Below are 21,272 nucleotides of genomic sequence, written 5' to 3' on the forward strand. Positions count from 1 at the left end.
AACATCAAGTTCCTGTGAGTCTTTGCACTTCCCTTCTTTATACTGAATCAGAGAAGCTCTGCATGCCGCAGAGTTGAGCTGCACTGGATGTGCTGGTGTGACCCTAAGTGGGAGCAGGCTGAGGTGGGATTAAGGTTCACTGTATTGTCATTGATGAGTTGGCATCCATCGATTTGGGAACTTGCTTAGAAAGCATGCAATCAGAGCAGCCCTGTAGGGGGTTCAGAGATTTCTGCTGTACCTCTGGCTGGGGAAGGATGGGAGCAAGGTGTTAATGTTTTGAGTGTAACTCTATGGTAATAGACAAGAGTTTGGGATTTCTACTACAACATCTGTGTTTTGTGAGACCAGGGCAATTTTGTTCTCTTGCTTTTTAAATCTTGCACTAAAAATAAGAATTATTTGCTTCAGTATAGTTCCCTGATATCATCTGTTATAAATGCTGGTTGCTTACATGAGCAAGAAACCAATTGATATTGGCTCCGCTCCAAAGAACTAAAACTCAGCATACCTAAGTATTTAAATTATTGCATTATTCTATTGCATGAGTGCCTGCATGACTGAAATAAAGCAACTGCAGCAATGAAGCCAACAAACCTCTAATAAGAGGATTTGCATGAACTGCACCGTACTGGATATGGTCCACCAGAATAAAAGCATTTTGGGGCTGTAGTATCTTGTTAAACACATTGTAAATGTTTTTGACAAGAAGCCTGGCTGAATCCAGCCACCTCTGGGCAGCCAGCATGTCAGAGCATTTGAGTGAGATATATCATCCTGTCCTGGACTGATAGCTTTGGATAATCCTCTAATCCAAGTGATTGCTTAAATGTTGCAGCCTATTTAGTTTTGCTCATTCTGGAATGACTTGCTGCTGTAGAGCTCAGGGTGATTTAAAAAAAAAAAAAAGGACTGCAACTGAATAAATGAATTTAACTCCAGCTGTCTAGGGTCCAGGGTGGACTTAAGGATGTTGTATCCTCATGCTGTATTTGTTCTGTTAGAGACAGCTCCTGAGCTCTGCTTTTTCCTCTGACTTCTGGGATTTTTGCTGAGGCTGCCAAAGACAAGGTGACTTGAAGGCAGCATGATGTCAGTTTTGCTCTGAGGATGCTGAAGCTTTTGCTTGTCCTTGTGTCTGATAAGAGTAGCCTCTAGTCATGTACTGTTTGCTCTCTGCATGTCTTGTGCTCCCACTGCCATCGCTACCTCCTTACAATGGGGTCAGACTGATTCCCACATGCAGTAGCCAAAGAACAATTGTATATTCCTTTAACTGTCTGCTTGGTGGTGGAGCAAAGTTGTTTTCTTTGCACTGTTGAACCACAAAAAATGGTGAGTTGGAAGGTCTGTGTGGAAGATGCTGTGGAGTGGAGGAATTCAACAAAGGCAGCTGTCCAGTTACTACTGCTTGTGAAACAGTGTCACATCAGGATTGTTGATTTTGCCCTTGTGCTGGGGTTGGAGAAAGTCAGGCACTGGGGTGATGCTTCAAAATCCCAGTCTGCTTCCTGGCTTCTGCCTTCCACCAAGAGGACAGAGAAGGGGTCAGGCTGGCAGCCTGGTCACCTGCGTCGGGATGGCAAGAGAGTAGAGCCCTGCTCCAGGGAGAGTGAGGAACACCAGAGCCCTTCTGTACCCTGGGGTAGCTGGAGCCTGCCCTTCCTCTTGTATGAGTTTTTGGGTGCCTACATGCTTTTTTAATCCCTTCTGTCATTGGCCAAGAGAAGTTACCATATGGGCTCACAAGTGAAATGCTAAGAAACAAAAGATGCATAGCTCACTTTTTTGCCCCTTTTCCTGTCTCTACTCTTAATTGTTCTGAGCACAGAGAGACTTCTTCCCCTTCTCCTCTAAGAATAACAACAGCTTTTTGTTTTGTTTGTCTTTTACAGATCAATTTTGTAGCATGTCAACTGTTTGCACTTTTGGCTGCATTTTGGTTTCGTATTTACCTGAGTCCCAGTCATGCCAGCTCCGCTGTTCGCCATGCATTTGCAACCCTCTTTGGAATATACTTTGCTGTCTTCTGCTTTGGGTGGTAAGTATTTAGTCACCATGTAGACAAGGCTTGGGTAAAAATATTTTCATATCAGCTTTTCTGGATCACATCTTTTAAGCCTTAAGGCACTTAAGGTTATCCTAAAAAAATAAATTAAAAAAAAATCATAACCTCCATAACCTATTCCAAATCCTCAAAGTAAAATGAGTCATGAAAGTATTTTTAAGTGGAGTATTTAATTTAATTTGTGATGTTTATTCTGGAAGTTAAAACCATGCCAGTCTGCTGTTAAGATACCTCTTTTGGAAAAGATGTATCGAAATTGAGTGTGCACTTCGATCTAGGCTGCTCTTTCTCTCAGTGAAACACATGAATAACATCTTGTCAGTAAGTATCAGTCTATGTTGGATATTCAGGCTATAAAGATCTATTGGGGTAATCCGTGTTTACTGGTACTCTGATATGACATCACATTTATGTAATTTGCATGGAAAAATATTCCCTTGCTCTGAACCGCCAGCACTTCCAGGTAACATAGAAATTATCTAAATACTCCCTTTCTTATCTTTAGGTATTCCATTCATCTTTTTGTCCTGGTGATGATGAACTATGGCATTATGAATATGGCGAGTATTCCCAACATCCACAGGTGAGCTGATGTGGCTGCAAGTGTGGAGCTGCCCCTCTGACACCTCTCTGCTTTCAGGGAGAAGCATGAGGGGTTTTTAGAAACACCTTCTCTTCTTTCTTGCTTTTCTTTCCCTGTTACTTGCAGGAGCTTTGTTCATCCAGTTACAGAAGCAGCTGTAATCTCAATTTGTGGTTTCTTGCATTGATGTATTTTCCTACAAAATTGCTGCCCTCAAAAGTTGACTTTTCCAGGCTTAATAATTTATGGCCAAACCTCTGGTTTCTTAAACATGATGAAGTCATGTTCTCCTTGGTCTTGTATTCTTGAGGATTGCATTTGATAATCCTTTTTAATGTGTTTTTCCCCTTGCTGTTTGGCCTTTAGGTATTTTCCACTTATTCTTGAGTTAGGTGGTTCACATAAGGTCATGTGGCAGCTTAACTTAGTGATCCACAAAATGAAGTCTTGCATTTGGTACTGGACTTTGAGCCGGAAAAAGTAGAAAGTACCAGAACTGTCATTGCTGCTTAGTGGAAGCTTATGGTATCATCATGAGAAGTTCTCCACCATGGTATTGATCTTTTCCCTGTACAAATGCCTTAGAGAAAGGAAGGCACATAAGACTCCCGAAGAGCTTTATCAAGTGAGTGCCTTCCCGGCGAAAAGACAAAAACTGCTTTCTTATGAAAATGAAAACTACAGGATAGTTATGTCTTCTTCTTTCACTGACTGAGAGGAAATTCGTGTGGAAGAACTTCTCTGTTCAGTCACTAAGCCTTCTCATGTGGGTACCATACTCTCTTGAGAGAGAGTTCAGCACCAGCACCAGGGAGTTTTTAAAATTGTTTAGGTGGAGTTGTTTGCTTCCCATCAGCCTGCACAAATAGGAATTTTTATTTGTAAAGCTGCTACTTTATAGCTGGTGGTTCTTCGCACTTCTGTACTTTTCTGTTGGTCTACCTAACAGCATGTGGTTAATACTGTGGTTTGGGTGTGTTACAGGTGATTTCTGTCTCTACTCTGTGTGGCTGTTTCTGTAGCTGCTGCTGAATGCTCATAATCCACAACAGTGTAGGCTGGTGAATGGAAAGCCTTTCTTCACTTGTCCTCAGGGCCAGGGCTGTCTGAGGATCTGATGTTCAGATAATCATCTCACCTTTTTAGTCACTTCCTGAGGAGAACTCTCTCTAATATCTAAATGGGATCCCCACTTAAGATTATTTAGAAACATGAAGTATAAACAACAAACCTGTCTACAGCAGTCACTAGCATTTTGCACCAGCAGGATAGGTATTAAGGAGGTTTTTTTCCACCCCCTCACAGAGTGCAAATCCCAGAAGTCTAGAAATTATTAATAATTTCAGAAAAAAAAAGTAATTGGTAATATTTGTTAAAGAAATGCCATCCAGAGACCTCAACAAAAATGTGTTAAAAATGTGTATTACTTGTTTCCTGGGCATTGTCCCTGCCAGTCACTTGAGAGAAATACAGGAGTTAGTGATTGTAGATCAGGGGAATCAAGTCTACACAGGGAATCATCCAATAGTTATTTACATCTTCCTAGGTAAGCTGAGGTGGTGATAGGGAAATGGACACCACTGGGAAAAATAACTGTATACTGCAACACAAAATAAGCTGGTTCATATAATGTCACCCACTGCTGCAAGATAGTAATAGGTTGGTTTGGTTCAATGTGAAATGTCAATTCAACATGTTGAAAAACCTCAGGAGGTCTGGGAGGATTGGGTTAGGACTTTCCCACTGTATTCCACTAGCCATAGCAGTGTGACTCAAAGTGCATCAACATTATTAATTTTGGCAAAATAACAATGTATTCAGACTGCTTGAGAGTAAGCTTGACCAATGTCACTTTAAGATCTGGAGCTGTGGTGGCCTGTAAAAGCACAGAATCCTTCGTAGTGGGGCTTCAAGACTTGGCTTTTTTTTCCCTCCAAAAAATACAGTGGAAGAGAACAAATGAAATAAACTACATAATTTAACCTTCATGCTCCTTTCCCTGGTTATTTTCTGATACCTTGCTCTCTGGTGAGGCTGCTAACCTTCAAGGCCTATAAATGGACAATTTAATCCAGCAACAGAAATGCTCCCAGCTGCAGAAGCAGTTCAGCGTCTCTCTCTCTGCTTGCTTCCCTTTCAGTCTAAGTGCTTTACACTTAAGCATTGAGGCTTATTTTAGATCCTTCATGCTGTCTGTTACCGTTACATGTCTGAGATGGGTGACTTGCCTTTAGAGGGATGTTTGCTGCTCTCCCTAGATGAGAGAGGAGTCCAAAGACCTTGCTGAGGCAGGATACCTGGGATGCCTGACCCAGATAAAATAAGATAAATTCTACGCTGAATCTCCTGAAGAATCTGTCATGTCCCCTCAGTCTGCCTTTCATCTAGCTGTTTGCTATGGGCCATGTGACCTGCAGGATGACTTGCAATCCATCACTGTCATTCACACTGCAGTTTATTAGTCCCCAGGGAGGAAAAACTCATTTATTTTAAAACCAGCCGTAATTTTACAAAGGTCTGGCTCTTTTTCAGTTGTCTGCTGAGTGATCCTCTTGCCTGATTTCACCTTTAGTTCTCCCCCGTGACTGATCCTCTTATGGGTCTGGGGGGAGAATCCTGCTTGGCAGCCTCCTATGGCTTGGCTCTTCCAGGCATACCGGATGTGCCATCTTGTTCTGTAGTCTGTTGGTCTTTGCATCTTCTCCTCCACATGGGTAACTTCTGCTACAGCGGACAACAGTAGACCAGGTCCTGGCCTGTCCATGTGATGCAAGCCTTTTATTCTGGTGCCCCAGCTCTCCATTGCACTGTGTAGATTGCTTCATGTGTCAATCTGTTTCCAAACATCCATCTGCTTCTTACCTCCTCAGTATCCTCTTTCTTGCTCACATAAATACAGGGAGAAGTTACTTGTATGAAAGGCTGCATCTGCCCACGCAGACACTGCAACACTTGGAGTCTTCAGACTGTTCAGCTCTTAAAATAGAAAGAGTCATGCTGCTGCCCTGCCTAACATAAGTTTGTTATCATCTTGAGAAACAGAGAATGAATTTGTCACCCTCTACTTAAGGGATGCTTCTTTGGTTGGACACAGTGATCTTAAAGGTCCTTCCAGACTAAATGATTCTATGATTCTTCTGGAAGATGGCATGTTTCAGCATCCAGAGCTATGTGGCTATGTGTCATTATATGCCTTTACAGAAAATCAGAGGAGAGAAAATACCTGAACCTTAAAATATTTTAGTCTCTGCTAGATCTGAGGGAAAGTTGTAAATAAAGAGCATTTACAGATAAAAAGGTCAGTGAATAACTTCAGTGTTGCACATACAGTATCATCTGGTTTCAAATACTTTAGTAGGGCAGAAATTTCAAAATAATATGTGAAGGTGGGCACTCTGAAATTGAAATATGCAACTTGGATTGATCCTATTTTTTCTTTTGTTTTTTCCCCACTGCCAGAGTGAAGAGACATCTCCGTAATGTTTCAGCTGGGTACACAAAACTATCAGTCCTCTTTGAAAATGTCTTCCAGGTCTTATAGCATAGCTTCAGACTTGTTAACAATCTAATTTGCAAAAATCAAAAGTAGCCCAAACCCAATTTAGTTCTTATTGGTACTTGTGTCGGTAACTATGTGTTCTGTATGTTATGTTTTTAGGTACTCCTTTGTCGTAGCTATGGGATACCTCACGTTGTGCCACATAAGCCGAATATACATATTTCATTATGGTATTCTCACTACAGATTTTTCCGGGTGAGTGAGCCTGCAAGCTGGTTCCTGTTTCAATTAGTATTAGTTAATTTTGGTATGCTTGAAGAATAATTTGTATGTTATCTGTGGAGCACCTGCAATTTTTTTCCCTTAAGCTTTTTCCAAGAGTTTTGTTGTGGGTTTTTTTAGGTTTTTTTAAGGAAGGAACAAACACAGTATGATTTTTGCACTGACTCATTGTTTCTACTGGTTTTTTATGAGGCACTGTCTGGTTAGGAAGGTAGAGCTTGGTTAGCTAGGCTTCCACCTAGAGCAGCCTGGGAGGGTAGGTCTGTACAGCCTCTTACTGGAGCTGGAGGACTGCTATGGCCCTGGTGAGTGGCATGGCTGGTGCTCTGGTCCCTGGTGGTCTGCCCTGAGAGGTGAAGTGGGCAGCTTCCTTCCAGCTTCCTAGGCACAGCCGTTGTCTCTGTGCCATCCTTTCCCCCATTTGGATTTATCTTGAAGCCTCAGCTGGGAAGATATTTCCCACCCCAGCTGTGAAGGTGTTTTTCACCCATCCCAGGCACTTCAGCGGGCATGAGGGGAGGACTTGGGCAGGGGGTGAGTTGTTAGGGGAGCTGGAAGCTGGCTGAGTAAACCAAACAGAGAGATAAGAGATCAGCTTTGGTTGTTGGCACCAAAGTGGGTTCTCTCATGGGGGCAGGTTGTGGCTGCTGTTTAATTAGCACAAGTTTTTATATGCCACGCATTTCCATGAAACAGTGTTTTACATATATACTGTAGTCTCTGATTTCACTGAAGCAGAGGATGCTTTGCAAAAATAGAGACAGCTAACCCTATGTGTTTTATAGAAGGAAGGTATACTTTTGCATGCTTTAAAAACAGTGTGCTCATCTGCATTCCACTTGTTTAATTGAATGTCTGATTACAAACCAATTGGTAACGTACTATGAAAAAATTCTGTAAACTGGCACAGTAAGTTGTACATGACTCTTCTTAGTCTGTCATCTTACAGGCATAGAGTAGGAGATTGAAGGTTTTTGCTGTCTGTGTGCATGTGTCTCTCTGAGGCAGTGGGTTTAAGCATTTAATTAAATTTTAGGGGGTGGAGGGGAAGTTCCTCTGTGAATTCTGAGGTTTTTTATTAGAGAAGGGTGCAGAAATGGGAACTCACGCATTTAGAGAAATTTAGTTCTATAATTTTTCTGTGGTTCTTTTAATACAAAAAAGCATGTCTTGAAAGAGTGTAACATACCAAGAAGCCTGTAAATGGGATGCGATAGCTCTGTGTGTGTATGAGACAGAGGCAGAGAGAGAAATGCAAGAGATCATACTTTTCTGAGTAGTGCATTCAGAAATGCACTGTGAGGCATATTAGCTCTCTCTCTCTGAAGATATTTTAATAAAGATCCAGCTGAGACTGGGGGTGGAAGAAGAGGAAGGGTGGCTGTTTATTTTATAAACCAGGTAGCATTTTCTTCTCTCTTATTTAATGATTAGCTCAAGGATAATAACAGCAGTGAAAGAATAATACCTAAACTTACTGTGTTATTTGATTTTGTCCTAGTGCTTCAAGATACATGCCAATTTATAAACTTGAGTCAAACATAAAACTGCCAAGTAGTAAACAAATGGAAAATATAGTATGGATATGAACTGCATCTTCATGGTATATTTTAAAAGCTAACATAAATAAAAATACTGTACTGGTATCAATAAAAACTTGCAGTCCAAAGTGGTGAAACCCAGGTCTGCCTCATAAATCTGCCTTAAAACAGCTGTAAATAATATGTGCCCCCTGAGGCTTTATGCACATACCTGAACAGATGTGATGACCCAGAGAGACAAAATATGCTCTCTGGCCACAGTTTTATCATGTATGAGCAGCAACTGAACCTCCTCTTGCTTGTCCTGCCACATTTGATGGTTCCTCATCTATTGCATAATAGATAGTTGATAACTGATAATAGGGAAGCATTCAGGCAGGTTCCTAGCTGGAAGGATGGTCTTAAATTTCTCCCTTAGGACTTCATAAACAACCGAGACAGAATCTGTGGAGCTGTGCCCATCTCTCTCCAGCCTCCCACCCTTTTAGGTGAATGTGGCTGGGGATATACATTGAGAAGGCAAGACACTGGATTTAGGGGAATCTTTAAGTTGGAAAAAAAAGCCCATCATCTGCAGACTTGTGTTTGAGGTCTCAATATCCTGTAAGTCTCTGGTGATATCTGGTTACAAGGAGGAGTTTTAATCTACATCAGATAGGCACTTAACCAGATCTAGTGCCATTCCCTTTCCAATATCAGTTCCCTAAAATGACGAGCCAGATGTTAAATGAGTGTTTCCCAGCTGCAATGCTGGAAACCAGCATCCTTCACTTTCTCTCTTGACCTGCTTTGTGCACCTAACAACTTGCATGCATAACCCTTTTGATGTGTGCTTGCAAATACATTTTTTTTTCTTTTTAGTGATAGTTGGTTGTGCTATTTGTTTGGACCCCCCATATTTTGTGAACACAGCTTGTAAAATGCAGGTAGAGATGGAGAGAACAAAGTAACTTTTGAGTTATGTCATAAGAAAACTGGACAATGGAAGATCAAACTTCAGTGCATCGCTTCAGGGTTAAAAAATATTAAATAAGCAACTTGTTCCCTACTGGTGACTAGTTAATTCTTCTAACTCATGCAAACAGTAGGTTTAGTCACTGAGTCCCACAGTCAGAACTGTACTTAAGCTGTTTGCAGCAATTTCTTGATCTAACAGTTTTTCATGTATTACGTAGTACTTAAGGAAAAACTAATTTTTTTTTTAAACTACTGTCAGGTTTTAAGGAAAACCAGTTCCAGCTTGCTGCACTTCAATTTTAATTTCTTTTTAAAAAATATATATATTCTATCAAATATATATATTCTATCAAATCTCTTTCATTTGTATGATTTCTCAAATGAGTGGTGACATAATGTAGGAACTTTGTTTACTACTTTCTCAAAGAAAACTATTCATTTTTAACACTAATTAAACAATAACTGAATGCTGTACTTCACCCTTAATTCAAATCAATCTTTGAGAGAAACATGCATGTTTTATTTTGCTTGACATTTATACATTATACCCAGAAAAACTAAATCCTAACTCTTTCTCTCTCTTATTTCTTCTTTATGCTAAGAGGATTATGCTGGTAAGTTACCTGTTTCTGTATAACTTTATAAAACCGGTAGTAATATCATACACTTTGTGTTTTTTCCATTTGTATCACAGGCTCAGATTGAGTATAGTAATATTATAGCTTTAAGGAAAAATTAGTTTAAAGTAAGGAATCTTGATTGTGATTTTTGGAAACTAGTAATAGATATGGTTTCAATCTAGCAAGCTACATGAACAAATGCCATACGCATATGATCATCTGGATGGATTTCAGAGGATGTCTGCATCCATATGGAACTTGTGTCTTTTTAATCCTTTGCTTGATTAAGCTCATAGAGCTTTTTAGTTTCCTCTTTGAATTCTTGCAGTGTCTGACCAAAATTTCCTAATATTGCAGGTCATTCAGTGAAATGTCAGAGTCATTGTGCAGATGTGAGTTTCTTTCATATATGAGGAGCAGCTGAGAGAGCTGGGGTTATTTAGCCTGGAGAAAAGGAGGGACCTTGTAGCACTTCACAACTACTTGAAAGGAGGTCAAAGCAAGGTGGGGGTCAGTCACTTCTCCCAGGTAACAAGTGACAGGAGAAGAGGAAATGGCATCAGATTGTGTCAGGGCTGGTTTAGTTTGGATATTAGGAAAAATTTCTTCATGAAAAGTGTTTTCAAGCACTGGAACAGGCTGCCCAGGGAAGTGGTGATATGGCACTTGGGGACATAGTTTAGTGGTGAAGATGATAGTCCTGGTTTAACAGTTGGACTTGATGATCTTAGAGGTCTTTTCCAACCTTAATTATTCTATGATTCTTGCTGCCATTCTTTACAGCAGAGATAGTTTGTGAAAATCACCACACACTGACACTGCTTTCAATCTTCTGTTGGTCTTAGAGAGACCATAGCTGAATTATCAGGGAGACTAAAGCAGTTTTTCTCCCCACACATGTCAAATCTGTACCTCTTACATGAGTGTTTTGGTGGACATCACTCCTCAGATGTCATGGACATCTTTATGTTCGCCCTATACCAAATGCAGAACAGCAGCAGCAGCAGCATTCTCAGCAAACTGCTTAGAAAGGGATGATCATTGAAAGAGCCCTCTCGAAAAGCCATATAAGCAGATACTTTAGAAACAAGTGTCACTTCAGGCAGTGAATTTTTGCTGGGTTGTTAGTGCTTTGTTGCTGTTTTTTTTCCCTCTCAGTGGCTTAGTATCAACCACAAAAGGAAGGAATAAAGGTACAACGGCTGTTTTTTACAAAGGAAATACATTTGCTGATGAGAGCAAAGATAGCTGTGCTCTGTTACCATGCTAAAACACAGATCAGAGATGCTAACTGATCCTGCGAATTCAGTTGGTTATTTTTATTTTATTGTCTTCTAAATGTATGACATACAGTGAGTCATTGCATTGTCTGTCCCAGCAGCTCTGGGTAACTTTGGTCTGCAGTTGGGGCAGTACAGCAGCGCAGGTGCAGGGTGAGTAAGGGGGGGGTCAGTCTGTTTCTGTGTCCATTTGCTACTTTACTGCTCAGATGGGCGTTTGTCCACTTGCAACTGCACTGAGATCATTTACCATTGGATACGCAGGATCCCTGCAAGAACTGCAGTGTGGGAACTAGGCAAAATTCAAGCAGGCAGTCACTACTAGAGGGCTCCATGCAGATTGTGCATCCCAGGGCACCAGAACACTTCTCCAGAAGTAAACACTCTTTTAGGAGAAATGCTTCTATAGTGAAGGATTAAGAAATACTGTTTGGGAGCTTTCACAGAAAAAAAAAAAAAGAAGAAAAAATTGGCAACACATCAGCACATGAAGCAAATTGGAAGTTGCTTTGTAAGTGCAAGTGTGTTTAGTGAAGTGTTTTTCCTCTGTGTACTTCAGTACTTCATTTTACTGTCGAAAGTAAAAGTAAGAGCCCACTGCCAGTGAAGCTGTTGTGGTGTCTCTGGCTTGGCCATCCCCTCATCAGCATGGTTAACGTCATAGTAGAATGTGACTGTGTGAACTTCTCAGCGTGGCTTCAGGGCTAAAAAGGTAACCCTGAAATAAATGTTTGCTGTTTTGGAGTCTTTTCTGCTATGAGCCTTTTGACTCCACCTCCTCTCCTAGTGAAATCAGGTCAGTGGAAACTATTTCTAGCCAGTGTGCGCCAGACTTCTCCGTGGGATTACCTCAGGTCAAGCAGACTGTGCTTGGTAAATGTCTTTTCTCTTGTAAGAATCGAAGCTTGCTCAGTGCAAAAGCCAGCCTGTAATGTGAGGAAGATCCCTACAGCAGTCTACTAACATTCTTTAGTTCCACTGGCCTGGCAAATTTATTGCATTGGGGCAAACTGTGTTTAAAAATTACATTAACTGGTATGTTTTCATTTGGAAGGTTTAATTAGGGGGTAAAACCCTCTGTTGAGGATTCTGTAAACTGTTGCATTTTAGTCTTGTGTTATTTTTCAGGGCATCTAATGTGAGGCAAACAAAACTCCAAAGCTATCTTTATCCTACGTTAGATGTCTTGAAAAATCAAATTGTCCCTGGGACAGTTTCTTGTTTTTTTTTTTTTTAATTAAAAGTTGGCCGCTATGGTTTATGTACAGTAGGTACAATGCAGTTACAACCTGAGATTAAACTCATAGCCAATATATAAAACATAGAGAAGTCACACCTCATGTAAATCAAATTCTAGTTTGTAACTGTAGTGCCTAATAGGACAGGTGAAGAGGAGAGGGTGTGGAATCCCTACTCAGCACATGGCTGCAAAGCAATTCGTAGGTGTTCAAATATAGTGGATTTCAAGTTGTTTAGGCTTCTAAATTTGTTTTATTTCAAATGCTTCCTTACTAGAGATAAATATGCTTCATCTGTAAATGCACATGTGGTAGGTAAATTTTAAATTCAACCTAATACTTTGCCCCACTCAATAACCTGTGTGTCTCAAAATTCGGGAGCAAGAAAGGTAATTTGAAGTTTTATAATTTTGTTAGCTCCCCTTCTTGTTTTTAGCACTACTGACTTTTCCAGTAGAATCTAAGCATTAAAATATTACCATGTTGGAAACAGTTGACTACATATGATACGGTACTGTATTTTATGTATTAACTTATTCAATGTTTTATTGCTCTTTAAAACTAGAGTTTGCCTGAAAGGCTGAATAGAAATGACAATTCAATACTCTGATATTGCAAAGTTTTAATAATCAAAATTCACGTGCTTAGGAATTTATGATACTGTTCCCCCCCCCTAAAATTAAGGGAGAGCTCCAGTACTGTCATTATTTTGTTGTTCTCTGCCTATTCCTGCAGTGAAGGCATTGTTATCCCATGAGATCAAGTCAGTGGGGAATGGTAGATGGGTGAGAGAGGAGGAAGATGCTCCTTGTTCACCTGAAACCTTGCTTACCCTTGCTGTGAACTGTTTAGTGATATCTGACACTGATCTTGTGAAAGATTTAGTGTGTGTCATCCCAGTGCCACTGTACAGAAGGTTTTCACCTTCCCAAGTAGGGTATAGAAGAGATCACAGAATTGATTAAGTTGGAAAAGACCTCTGGGATCATCGAGTCCAACCTATGACCTAACACCCCCATGTCAACTAGACCATGGCACTAAGTGCCACGTCCAGTCTTTCTTTAAGCACGTCCAGGGATGATGACTCCACCGCCTCCCTGGGCAGCCTGTTCCAATATCTAATCACTCTTTCTGTGAAGAATTTCTTTCTAATGTCTGACCTAAATCTCTCCTGGTGCAGCTTGAGGCCATTTCCACTTGTCCTGTCACTGGTTGCCTGGGAGCACCTGGATGCAACCTCCTTTCCTAGCTGTAGAGAGTGATAAGGTCACCCTTGAGCCTCCTCTTCTCTGATTCCCTCAGCCACTCCTCATAGGACCTGCACTCCAGACTCTTCCCCAGCTTCGTTGCCCTTCTCTGGACTCGATCCAGCACCTCAATGTCCTTCCTTAAGTAAGAGGCCCAGAACTGAACACAGTACTTGAGGTGTGACCTCACCAATGCTGAGTACATGGGGACAGTCACTACCCTAGCCCTGCTGGTCACAGTATTCCTGATATAGGCCAGGATGCCACTGGCCTTCTTGGCCACCTGGGCACACTGCTGGCTCATGTTCAGCTGGCTGCCGACCAACACCTCCAGGTCCTTTTCCACTGGGCTGTTTTCCAGCCACTCTGGAAAATATGTATGACATGTAATGCGATGATGTCAGGAGGGAGAATGGAAGGTATCTAATGTACTTTGTAGCTCTCCTTCCCACCCACGATGTCAGAAGCATCACTTTTGTGCTTGCTTGTCTCCTTTGGAGTTGGGATTTGAGGGAGACAGACTGTCTGTCTTTTCTGATTAAAGTACAGGAAAGGCTGACTTGTTCTGCTGGGTTGCAATGTGCCATCAATGAGGCAATGAATTCCTAATATAGATGAAGAGAACATCTCTCCTCAGTTTATATGTTGTATGACTTTAGTGCAGACTGTACTCTGGCTTCCCTCAGTTAATCAGCACGTCAGGATTGTTTGCATTTTGGTTCTCTCTGGCTTACCGTGGGGGCCCAATTTTCTTAGTCAATTGTCTAAATTTAGGCACTTAAAGTCATACAGTTATGGCTCAGACCCTGAGTTTTAAAGTTACTCACTTTACTATTGGCATGAAGCGCTTGCCGTAAGAAACATATGCAACAAATTGAACCAATTTGAATCAAGTGTTAATGTTCCTCCATAAAGCTAAAAGATCAAGCACTGACAAAATAAAAATCTGTGTTTATTGCAGTAGAACTGCTGATTCGCTGACAGCCTCTGTCTCTCCTAAGGATTAAAAAAATCTGCCTTTTCATATGCTTAGAGGATTAGGATTTATGTATCTGAAAGCAAAACTAAATTTTGTCTGGGAAAATCTACTTTGAGAAACAGGATGTTGAAGATAATGGTGAAAACAGCTTATAAATAATTTTTCTTGAAAGATTAATTGTAATAAAATTTAGAATGACTATTTTACAATACTGAAGTTGTCTGGAAGGTGAAAAGTCATTGTTGACTTTGTCCATTCCTTAGCTGATTTAGGTGACCCAAAGAGAGCTGATGTACAAGCCCTTATGTTACAACTGTATTCAAGTTCTGTGCATATTTAAGTCTATTCTGAATTTTATGTGCAAACTTTTTTTGCTTACATTTCAAGCAGGGACTGTTGAAACAATAAAAATAATTTCTGATTATGAAGTTGGTTGATATTGCATATTCTGGTTTTGGGTAGAAAATGCAAATTGCCCACACAGAATTACTTGTGGACTCTGGAAAAAGATCAGTGATATTTAGTGATAAAAAAAGACCATTTAGAATGAAAGAATGTCTTTTGCCAGAATTTGTGCATTTACCATGCTCCGCATATGAATTATCTTGAAAATCTGTTTGATTTATCTTAAAGGGATAGTCTGGTTGCAAACAGTTTATCTTAGCCACTGGGATTGTAACCAGTAGGTCAGTTTAGCCAAGGATGATCCAAAATCTCTTGAAAATCTCTGCAGAAGTGAGTATTTTAATGTTATTTTAGATAGAGACGTCATTGAATGTAACTTTTGCACTTTTCTTCTTTCCTTACCTTGAGAATTTTGTGGGGAAAATACAGTTCTTGAACTAAAAAAAACCTTCAACTTTTTTTTCTTTAATTGCATTCCAGAAAATATATTGCAATAGTTAAAGTGAGTAGCTGTAATATTTGGATTAATCATCTACATCTCTTAAAAAAGTTCCATATACTGGTCAAACTGTGTAAATAGCATGTATAGAAACTTGAGTTTTAATTTCCAGGTTGAACACATCAGTTGTGTTCAAACAGAAACCTCTCTATGGTTAATGTTAATTTATCCTCAAATTGAGAAACAATCCATTGTATTAATCCTCAGTGAAGACAGATCTCTTATGTGGTTTTACATGTAGTCTTCACAATTAATGCTTTAAAAATAATGATGAATCCTCATCACCCATTTCCACCTCTTGGCTATTGTGATTGTGAAGGTCTCATAGGTAGTGTGGGATCTGGGCACCCTGTGCTGGTGTCCCCGGGGGCAGAGAGGTAGGGAGAAGCAGTGTGAGCAGGTGCTCATCCCTTTCCTTGCCAACCATGGGTCCCTCCAGATTGCAGTTATTCAGTGCCAGGTTTTGTGTTCAGAGCTCGAGAGCCCTTAGAAGCTGTATATGGACTACAGTTACCCCAGTGAGGAAGTGGTCAGTTGTCCCCATGGTGTTCCCCCCATCTTTCTTCTAACCTACCTCTAAATGCTCTTGGCTGTGTCCTTTACCCTCACGGGAACCAGCTCCTGATGCCTCTATGCTGAGTTTTGTCTTTTTTCCTAGTCCTTAGCTGCAGCAGCTCACATTTGCCTTCAGTGCCAAGAAGCTCTGTCAAGTTGGAAATGGGAACTATAAGTGGCTCTATTGGGCATACTGGTTATTTCTATGCTGCATGTTTAGTTGGCACCAAAGCTTCTGGGTGGTTGTAAGCCTGGCTCAGGTACAGCTAACTCATGTTTTCAGAGGTTCCAGATCCCACATGCCTGTACACTCCCAGTTGGAGAGTGTATCTTGCACTGTTCACAAGGCAGTTGCATGGCCAAGAAGCAAGTGGGAAACTGCTGTGCTGACAGGTATTCTGGTATTTGCACACAGTCCTAATTGATAGAGCTATTCATGTGGGGAAATAAGCATCTGTATCTGCAGAATCAACATTTTTTTAGGGCACTGAGGAGACAGACAATAGGAGAGTAACAGTAAGAGGAGCCAGAGTTATGTTACAGAAGCATTGCTGTATTCTGGTGTTGCATTGAATTTGGTCTTTGCTGAAAGGAAGCTCAGTGGACTGCAGAAGCTGGTATTTCCTAGTGGTGTGATTTCTTCTGAACTACAATTTGCACTGCTGCACGATAGGGAGACATAAAATAAGGCTTTGTGTGCACTTAGCAATTAAAAATTCCAGTGCAAGTTACTGTGGGGTTGTTTTGAACCCAGGCAATTGTCTTATGCCTGAGTGCCTCCTTCAGTTTTAATTGGATGTTTTCCACTTGTTGCTAATACAGTTATGCCTTTTAAAGGAATAAAGACATTCAGTAAGAAAGTTGGGAATAATTTGTACTGCAAGACATGTAACTGTTGTTTCTGTCTTTGTTATAGTCCGCTGATGATAATTACACAGAAGATCACAACACTTGCATGTCAGTTACATGATGGTAAGAAAAAGGAATCTCTTACCGCGTCCTGATGACGACCTTTTTATTCCAGTGCATTCTATGGCTGAGATATGGAGTGAATGAATGTAGTTCAATGAGTTGTTTCAAATGAAGAAGAAAAGTGCTTTGTGGAGGAAAATGAGAAACTTCAAATTGTGATCAGTTCTCTAGGATCAAATTGTCTTTGCAATATCAAAGACAACTGTATTTTTCCCTTTGGGTACTCCCTTTGGGCCCAATTTGGATTTTAGCTAGTACTGGTATCTCCTGTTTAGATGCTACAGTGCATCTCCATGAAGCTCTCTGAAGCTGTTATTGGTTCTCAGAAGTCAAGAGTTGTGTGTGGTGCATGGTTTCAGTCATTAACGTTAATTTAGCAAAAAATATGCTAGCGCTAATATATTCAGTGGTAATATACTCCATGAGTTGTGACAGATAGAATTCAGTAGCTTTTTCCCAGTGCAGAGAGAAGCACAGTTGCAAGCAAAATAGCATTGTCTTCAGTCTTGTGCTGTGCTGTGACAAAGAACACTATTATTTCTCAGTAAAACGCCTGTGTGTAGTACAGTGTACAGTGCAAAGGCTACAAATGTCAGTTGTTATCAGTAGCACTATTGCTTGCACCTACTGATGTTGCAGTGTGAATTTCTGATGGTCTGAGGCCCATTGCATTATAAGATGTGGGCAACTAAATAAGTAACCTGCTATAGAGTTGCTATGATCTAGGATTTAGGTGATGGCCACATCAGAGACTGCAGGTTTGCATTGTTTGCAAGCCAGATTTGCACAAGTGAATCTAAAGTACAGCTTGAAGCTTAGCTAATTGACCTTTTTATTGGCATTCATGTTGCCGGGGCTTCCCTGCCTCTGTTAGTTAAGCTAGCAGCCAGCTCAGCATGCCACAGCAGTGTGCAGCCTAGGTACACACCTAGAATATGGAAGGTAAATGAACAGGCAGAAAGGAAAAAGATAACAGCAGAGGCAGGAGTGTTTTAAACAGATCAGAAATCCTACAGATTAATGACAGTGGAAAAGGCTCATTATATTGTGAACACCCATATATGGAGCAGTTGATCAAACAGAGGCAGCTTGCAGTTCAAGCATCAGTGACAAATTTCTATTTGTAAAAATTTAACACAGCTGTCCATAAATGGAAACAGACAAACAAAATATCCAGCCCTTTAAGTAATTAAGTGCTTAATTGTTTCTCTGAAGCTCAGGCTCTCTTAATATTTACAAACTGAAACAGTAGAGAGAGAGAATGGAAATGAGCAGCTTATCAGCAGTCGTTTTAGGAAATGGGTCCTCTGTGTGTGTATTGGTAATTACGGCCAGTAGGTTTAGAACAGTAGTGTAAGTTGATGCCAAGCCCCTCATTTTGCGGAGCTGTACACATGCATGCTTGGATCAGTGCTGTGAATCATCCCCTGGTGAGTTCTGCTGAAGCCAGTGGGATTCCTCACAGTATGAGCAGTTAAAGCTTCAGAGTGAAGATCTGGAGCTATTTGCTATAAGCAACATCGGTTTACCACTGGCCATCACACAAGATTTTTCCATAGTTTTCCTGGGATGTTGAGTCTGTGCTCTACCTCTGGCCCCAAAGGTCTTGTGCACTCCACAGGAGGTCACCCTTCCAGTCTAGACCTTGTACAATTCCAGATTATTACTGATGTGTATGTTTAGGCTTGCTCCAGCAGCAGGCAGCTGGGCTGCTCTTTCACACCAGTGGAGCTTCTGTTCCCTGAGAGCCTGCTTCCCTTCCACTGCCCACTCCTCCTGCTGTGAAATGCTCCATTTCTCACCAAGGAGCCAGTGGGAGGCTTGTGCTTAAATGAGCAAGCGGCTTCTGGCAACTGAGGTTTTTCCAGCCCAGGACTGTTTGTAGAGGCTGCTGGGGGTCACTGCCAGTTGGTGGCATTGCCAGTTCCATTGTGTGTGTGGGAATGCTATGGCTGCTCTTCCTGACAGTGTAGGGTGAGAAAGGGGGAATGAAGTAAGAAACTGGGTAAAGAGGTAGAATAGAACATGAATATACTTGACCTAAAAGTTAGGAATTGAGATGTATTACAACTGCCTGTGACAAAGAAATTTTGAAGTTTGTGGTTTTAGAAAGTTACATGTGGGGTGCAAACATTAGGCTTTGGGAATAGCTTTTACTGTTTGTCTTTTGGAAAGATCTAATGTGACTTTTTTTTCTAGGAATAGGGCGACAAGCCGAGGAACTCACTGCTGAGCAAAATCGGCTTGCTGTAAAGTAAGAATGTAATTCCCCTAGTGATTTTTGTTTAATTTCTCCCAAAGAAGTTTAGAGTTTGGGTTGTTTATTTGTTTTTATTGGTTTTTTTCTTTTTCATTGCAATGTTAGGAACAACTTTGTGTCTTGGCCATGAAAATGTTCCCTGCTTCTATCCAGTTCATGATATGCCAAAAGTCCTATGTGCTTTTTCTATTTGCTTGAGTATGTGTTTTTTTTGTAATGCTGCTGTTATTGCCCACCTTACAAAAACATAACTTCTCTCCTATATTCCTTATTTCTTCAATCCAGTGATTCAATCCAATCCCTGTGCTGGTCAGTAAAGCACTGAAATACTTGGCAATGTCTTATTGACTTAAATACATACTCCACATGCAACAAAACTAGTCTTTGCTGAATTAACTCTTTTAAATTCAGGCTAAGACTGTACTATATGGACTTTTTGGCTGTTATCTTCATCTGATCTATGATATGTTATTTTTCTAAGTAGAATACTCCTACCCTGTCAGCAAACCACTGCATAGTGAAAATTCATTTTGGTTTGACTCTGAAACTTCAAGTATTGCTTTTCTTTGCCATCATTTTTGAATGCTGGAATTTTATTTTTTCTGTCTCCCTCCATAACGTTAATACTCCTGGTTCTTCACGTTATGTGACCAGTCTTCTCATTTTTCAGATAGAGAGAGTGTGCTGATCATCTCTTTTGAATGCCTTTTTTTCTAGTTTGTCTGTCAATACAAGTGCAGGATGCAAGTCAGTTTGCTGGTTTTTTTTAAGAATCTGTGTTACAGAATTAGTCTTACAACCATAACTAATTTTCACCATGAAGTGTTTGTTTAAGGCCAAGGAAATTATTTCCTTCATTTCCAAGGCAGAAGATTCAGCCATCAGAAAATCTACCTATGAGCTTCAAAAAGTAGGGGAATAATTTCTTGAAAAGCAAAAATCCTGTAGGTAGTCTTGTATAGCTTTGTGTCTATTTTTAAGGCTCACAGCATAATGTTTAATGCACTGAGCCCTTGTGACCATATGATTAATTCTACTCAAATTCTTACCAAACAGGCTTTTTTTTTTCTTTTACAGTAGATGAGCTCATAACTGAAGAGTTTAAAATCCCCTTTGGTAATACAGCCTTTTGTCTTCCCTCCTGTTCTTGGTCTGTTTTTGTTTCTCACTCATCCTCTGTACATTCCTTCATGCATTGCTCATGTCTCCCCACCCAACCATGTGCAGTATCTAAGCTGAAACTAATGACCTTATTTTTAATCTTACTGTAGACCTCAGAAGCCCAAATCATGGACCTGATTTTGTAGAACAGAAAGATGAGCCTTACCCCAAATTGTTTGCTGCATCTTTCTGTGGAATGCTTTCACCAGAGAACGTACTGTTCAGGCACTAACATCTACAATAACCAGTAGGGTGAATGCAGAAAATCCTGGCTAATCTAACTGTTTATTCAAACTAATTCCACTTCAGAATAGAAGTAGGCAACAGAAAATGTTTAACTGTTGCTTAGTTTTTCTGCTAGAAATTTGTTTTAGTCTGAAAGAATTTTAAGTGGGTTTTGGTTTATGCTTGTCCATCTGTGCCTTGGACAGGAGAGCCCTGAAACACTGTGCTCACGCTTGTGCTCTCATCTCAGGGCTCCATGTGGACTTGAATGGTGACTATTAGCACATTTGTGGAGAGCACTCAGTGCACAATATTGATGTTGGCATTTTTTGCCACATTAAAAAACTGAGCCCCTGTGCATCTTATTTTTCCTGTAGCAAAGGCAGTGAATCTTCTTCATTTTACATAAAATGTAAAATTCCAGAAGGAACTGGTGGGATATGCACGCGCAAAATGAAAAAAATGAACATGATGGACTTTCTTTGACTTTCATCTTCAGCTGTCTTTTAATTTATGTGGGTTTTTTTTCCCTTAGTTCCTTTTCCTGTTCATGATGCAATATAGGCAATTACTTCCTTTATTTGCATAGTAGGAGAGAGTCTCTTCATTCTCTTCCTCTGTGTCTCACATGACACTTCCCATTTTTCAAAAGGCTGGACTGAAGGGTAAGTGAGAGCTTCTCTCAGGATTGAGAGCCCTGGTCTTAAAAGCTCCCTACCCTGTGGTTTGTATAACAAGGCACTATGGTCCCTGACATACTGGACAGATGTCCAAAATTAATTACCAGCTTCTCACTCCTGGTACTGGTGACCTGGTCAAAATGCACAAGCCAGTTTGTTTGAAAGTGGGTATTTAAATTTATTACTGTTTTAAACTAAAATCTTTGTAAGATTACAACTTC

At 40.5% G+C, this 21,272-nt stretch overlaps 1 protein-coding gene across 2 annotated transcripts in view; it reads left to right on the forward strand.

The window, feature by feature from the left end:
- Nucleotides 1-21,272, forward strand: part of MBOAT1 (membrane bound O-acyltransferase domain containing 1) — a 56,733-nt gene that overhangs the window by 20,823 nt on the left and 14,638 nt on the right. Inside the window, exons 2-7 of one of the 2 annotated variants that reach the window (XM_027676042.1) lie at nt 1,896-2,041; nt 2,574-2,651; nt 6,310-6,405; nt 9,533-9,544; nt 16,670-16,725; nt 18,925-18,979. In XM_027676042.1, the coding sequence (XP_027531843.1) occupies nt 1,896-2,041; nt 2,574-2,651; nt 6,310-6,405; nt 9,533-9,544; nt 16,670-16,725; nt 18,925-18,979 (443 nt within the window). The remainder of the gene's footprint in view (nt 1-1,895; nt 2,042-2,573; nt 2,652-6,309; nt 6,406-9,532; nt 9,545-16,669; nt 16,726-18,924; nt 18,980-21,272) is intronic. The other variant, XM_027676043.1, reaches the window with a different exon arrangement.

The sequence above is a fragment of the Neopelma chrysocephalum genome, unplaced genomic scaffold, assembly GCF_003984885.1.
Source record: "Neopelma chrysocephalum unplaced genomic scaffold, ASM398488v2 Primary Assembly neopelma1_26, whole genome shotgun sequence".
Lineage (NCBI taxonomy): Eukaryota > Metazoa > Chordata > Aves > Passeriformes > Pipridae > Neopelma > Neopelma chrysocephalum.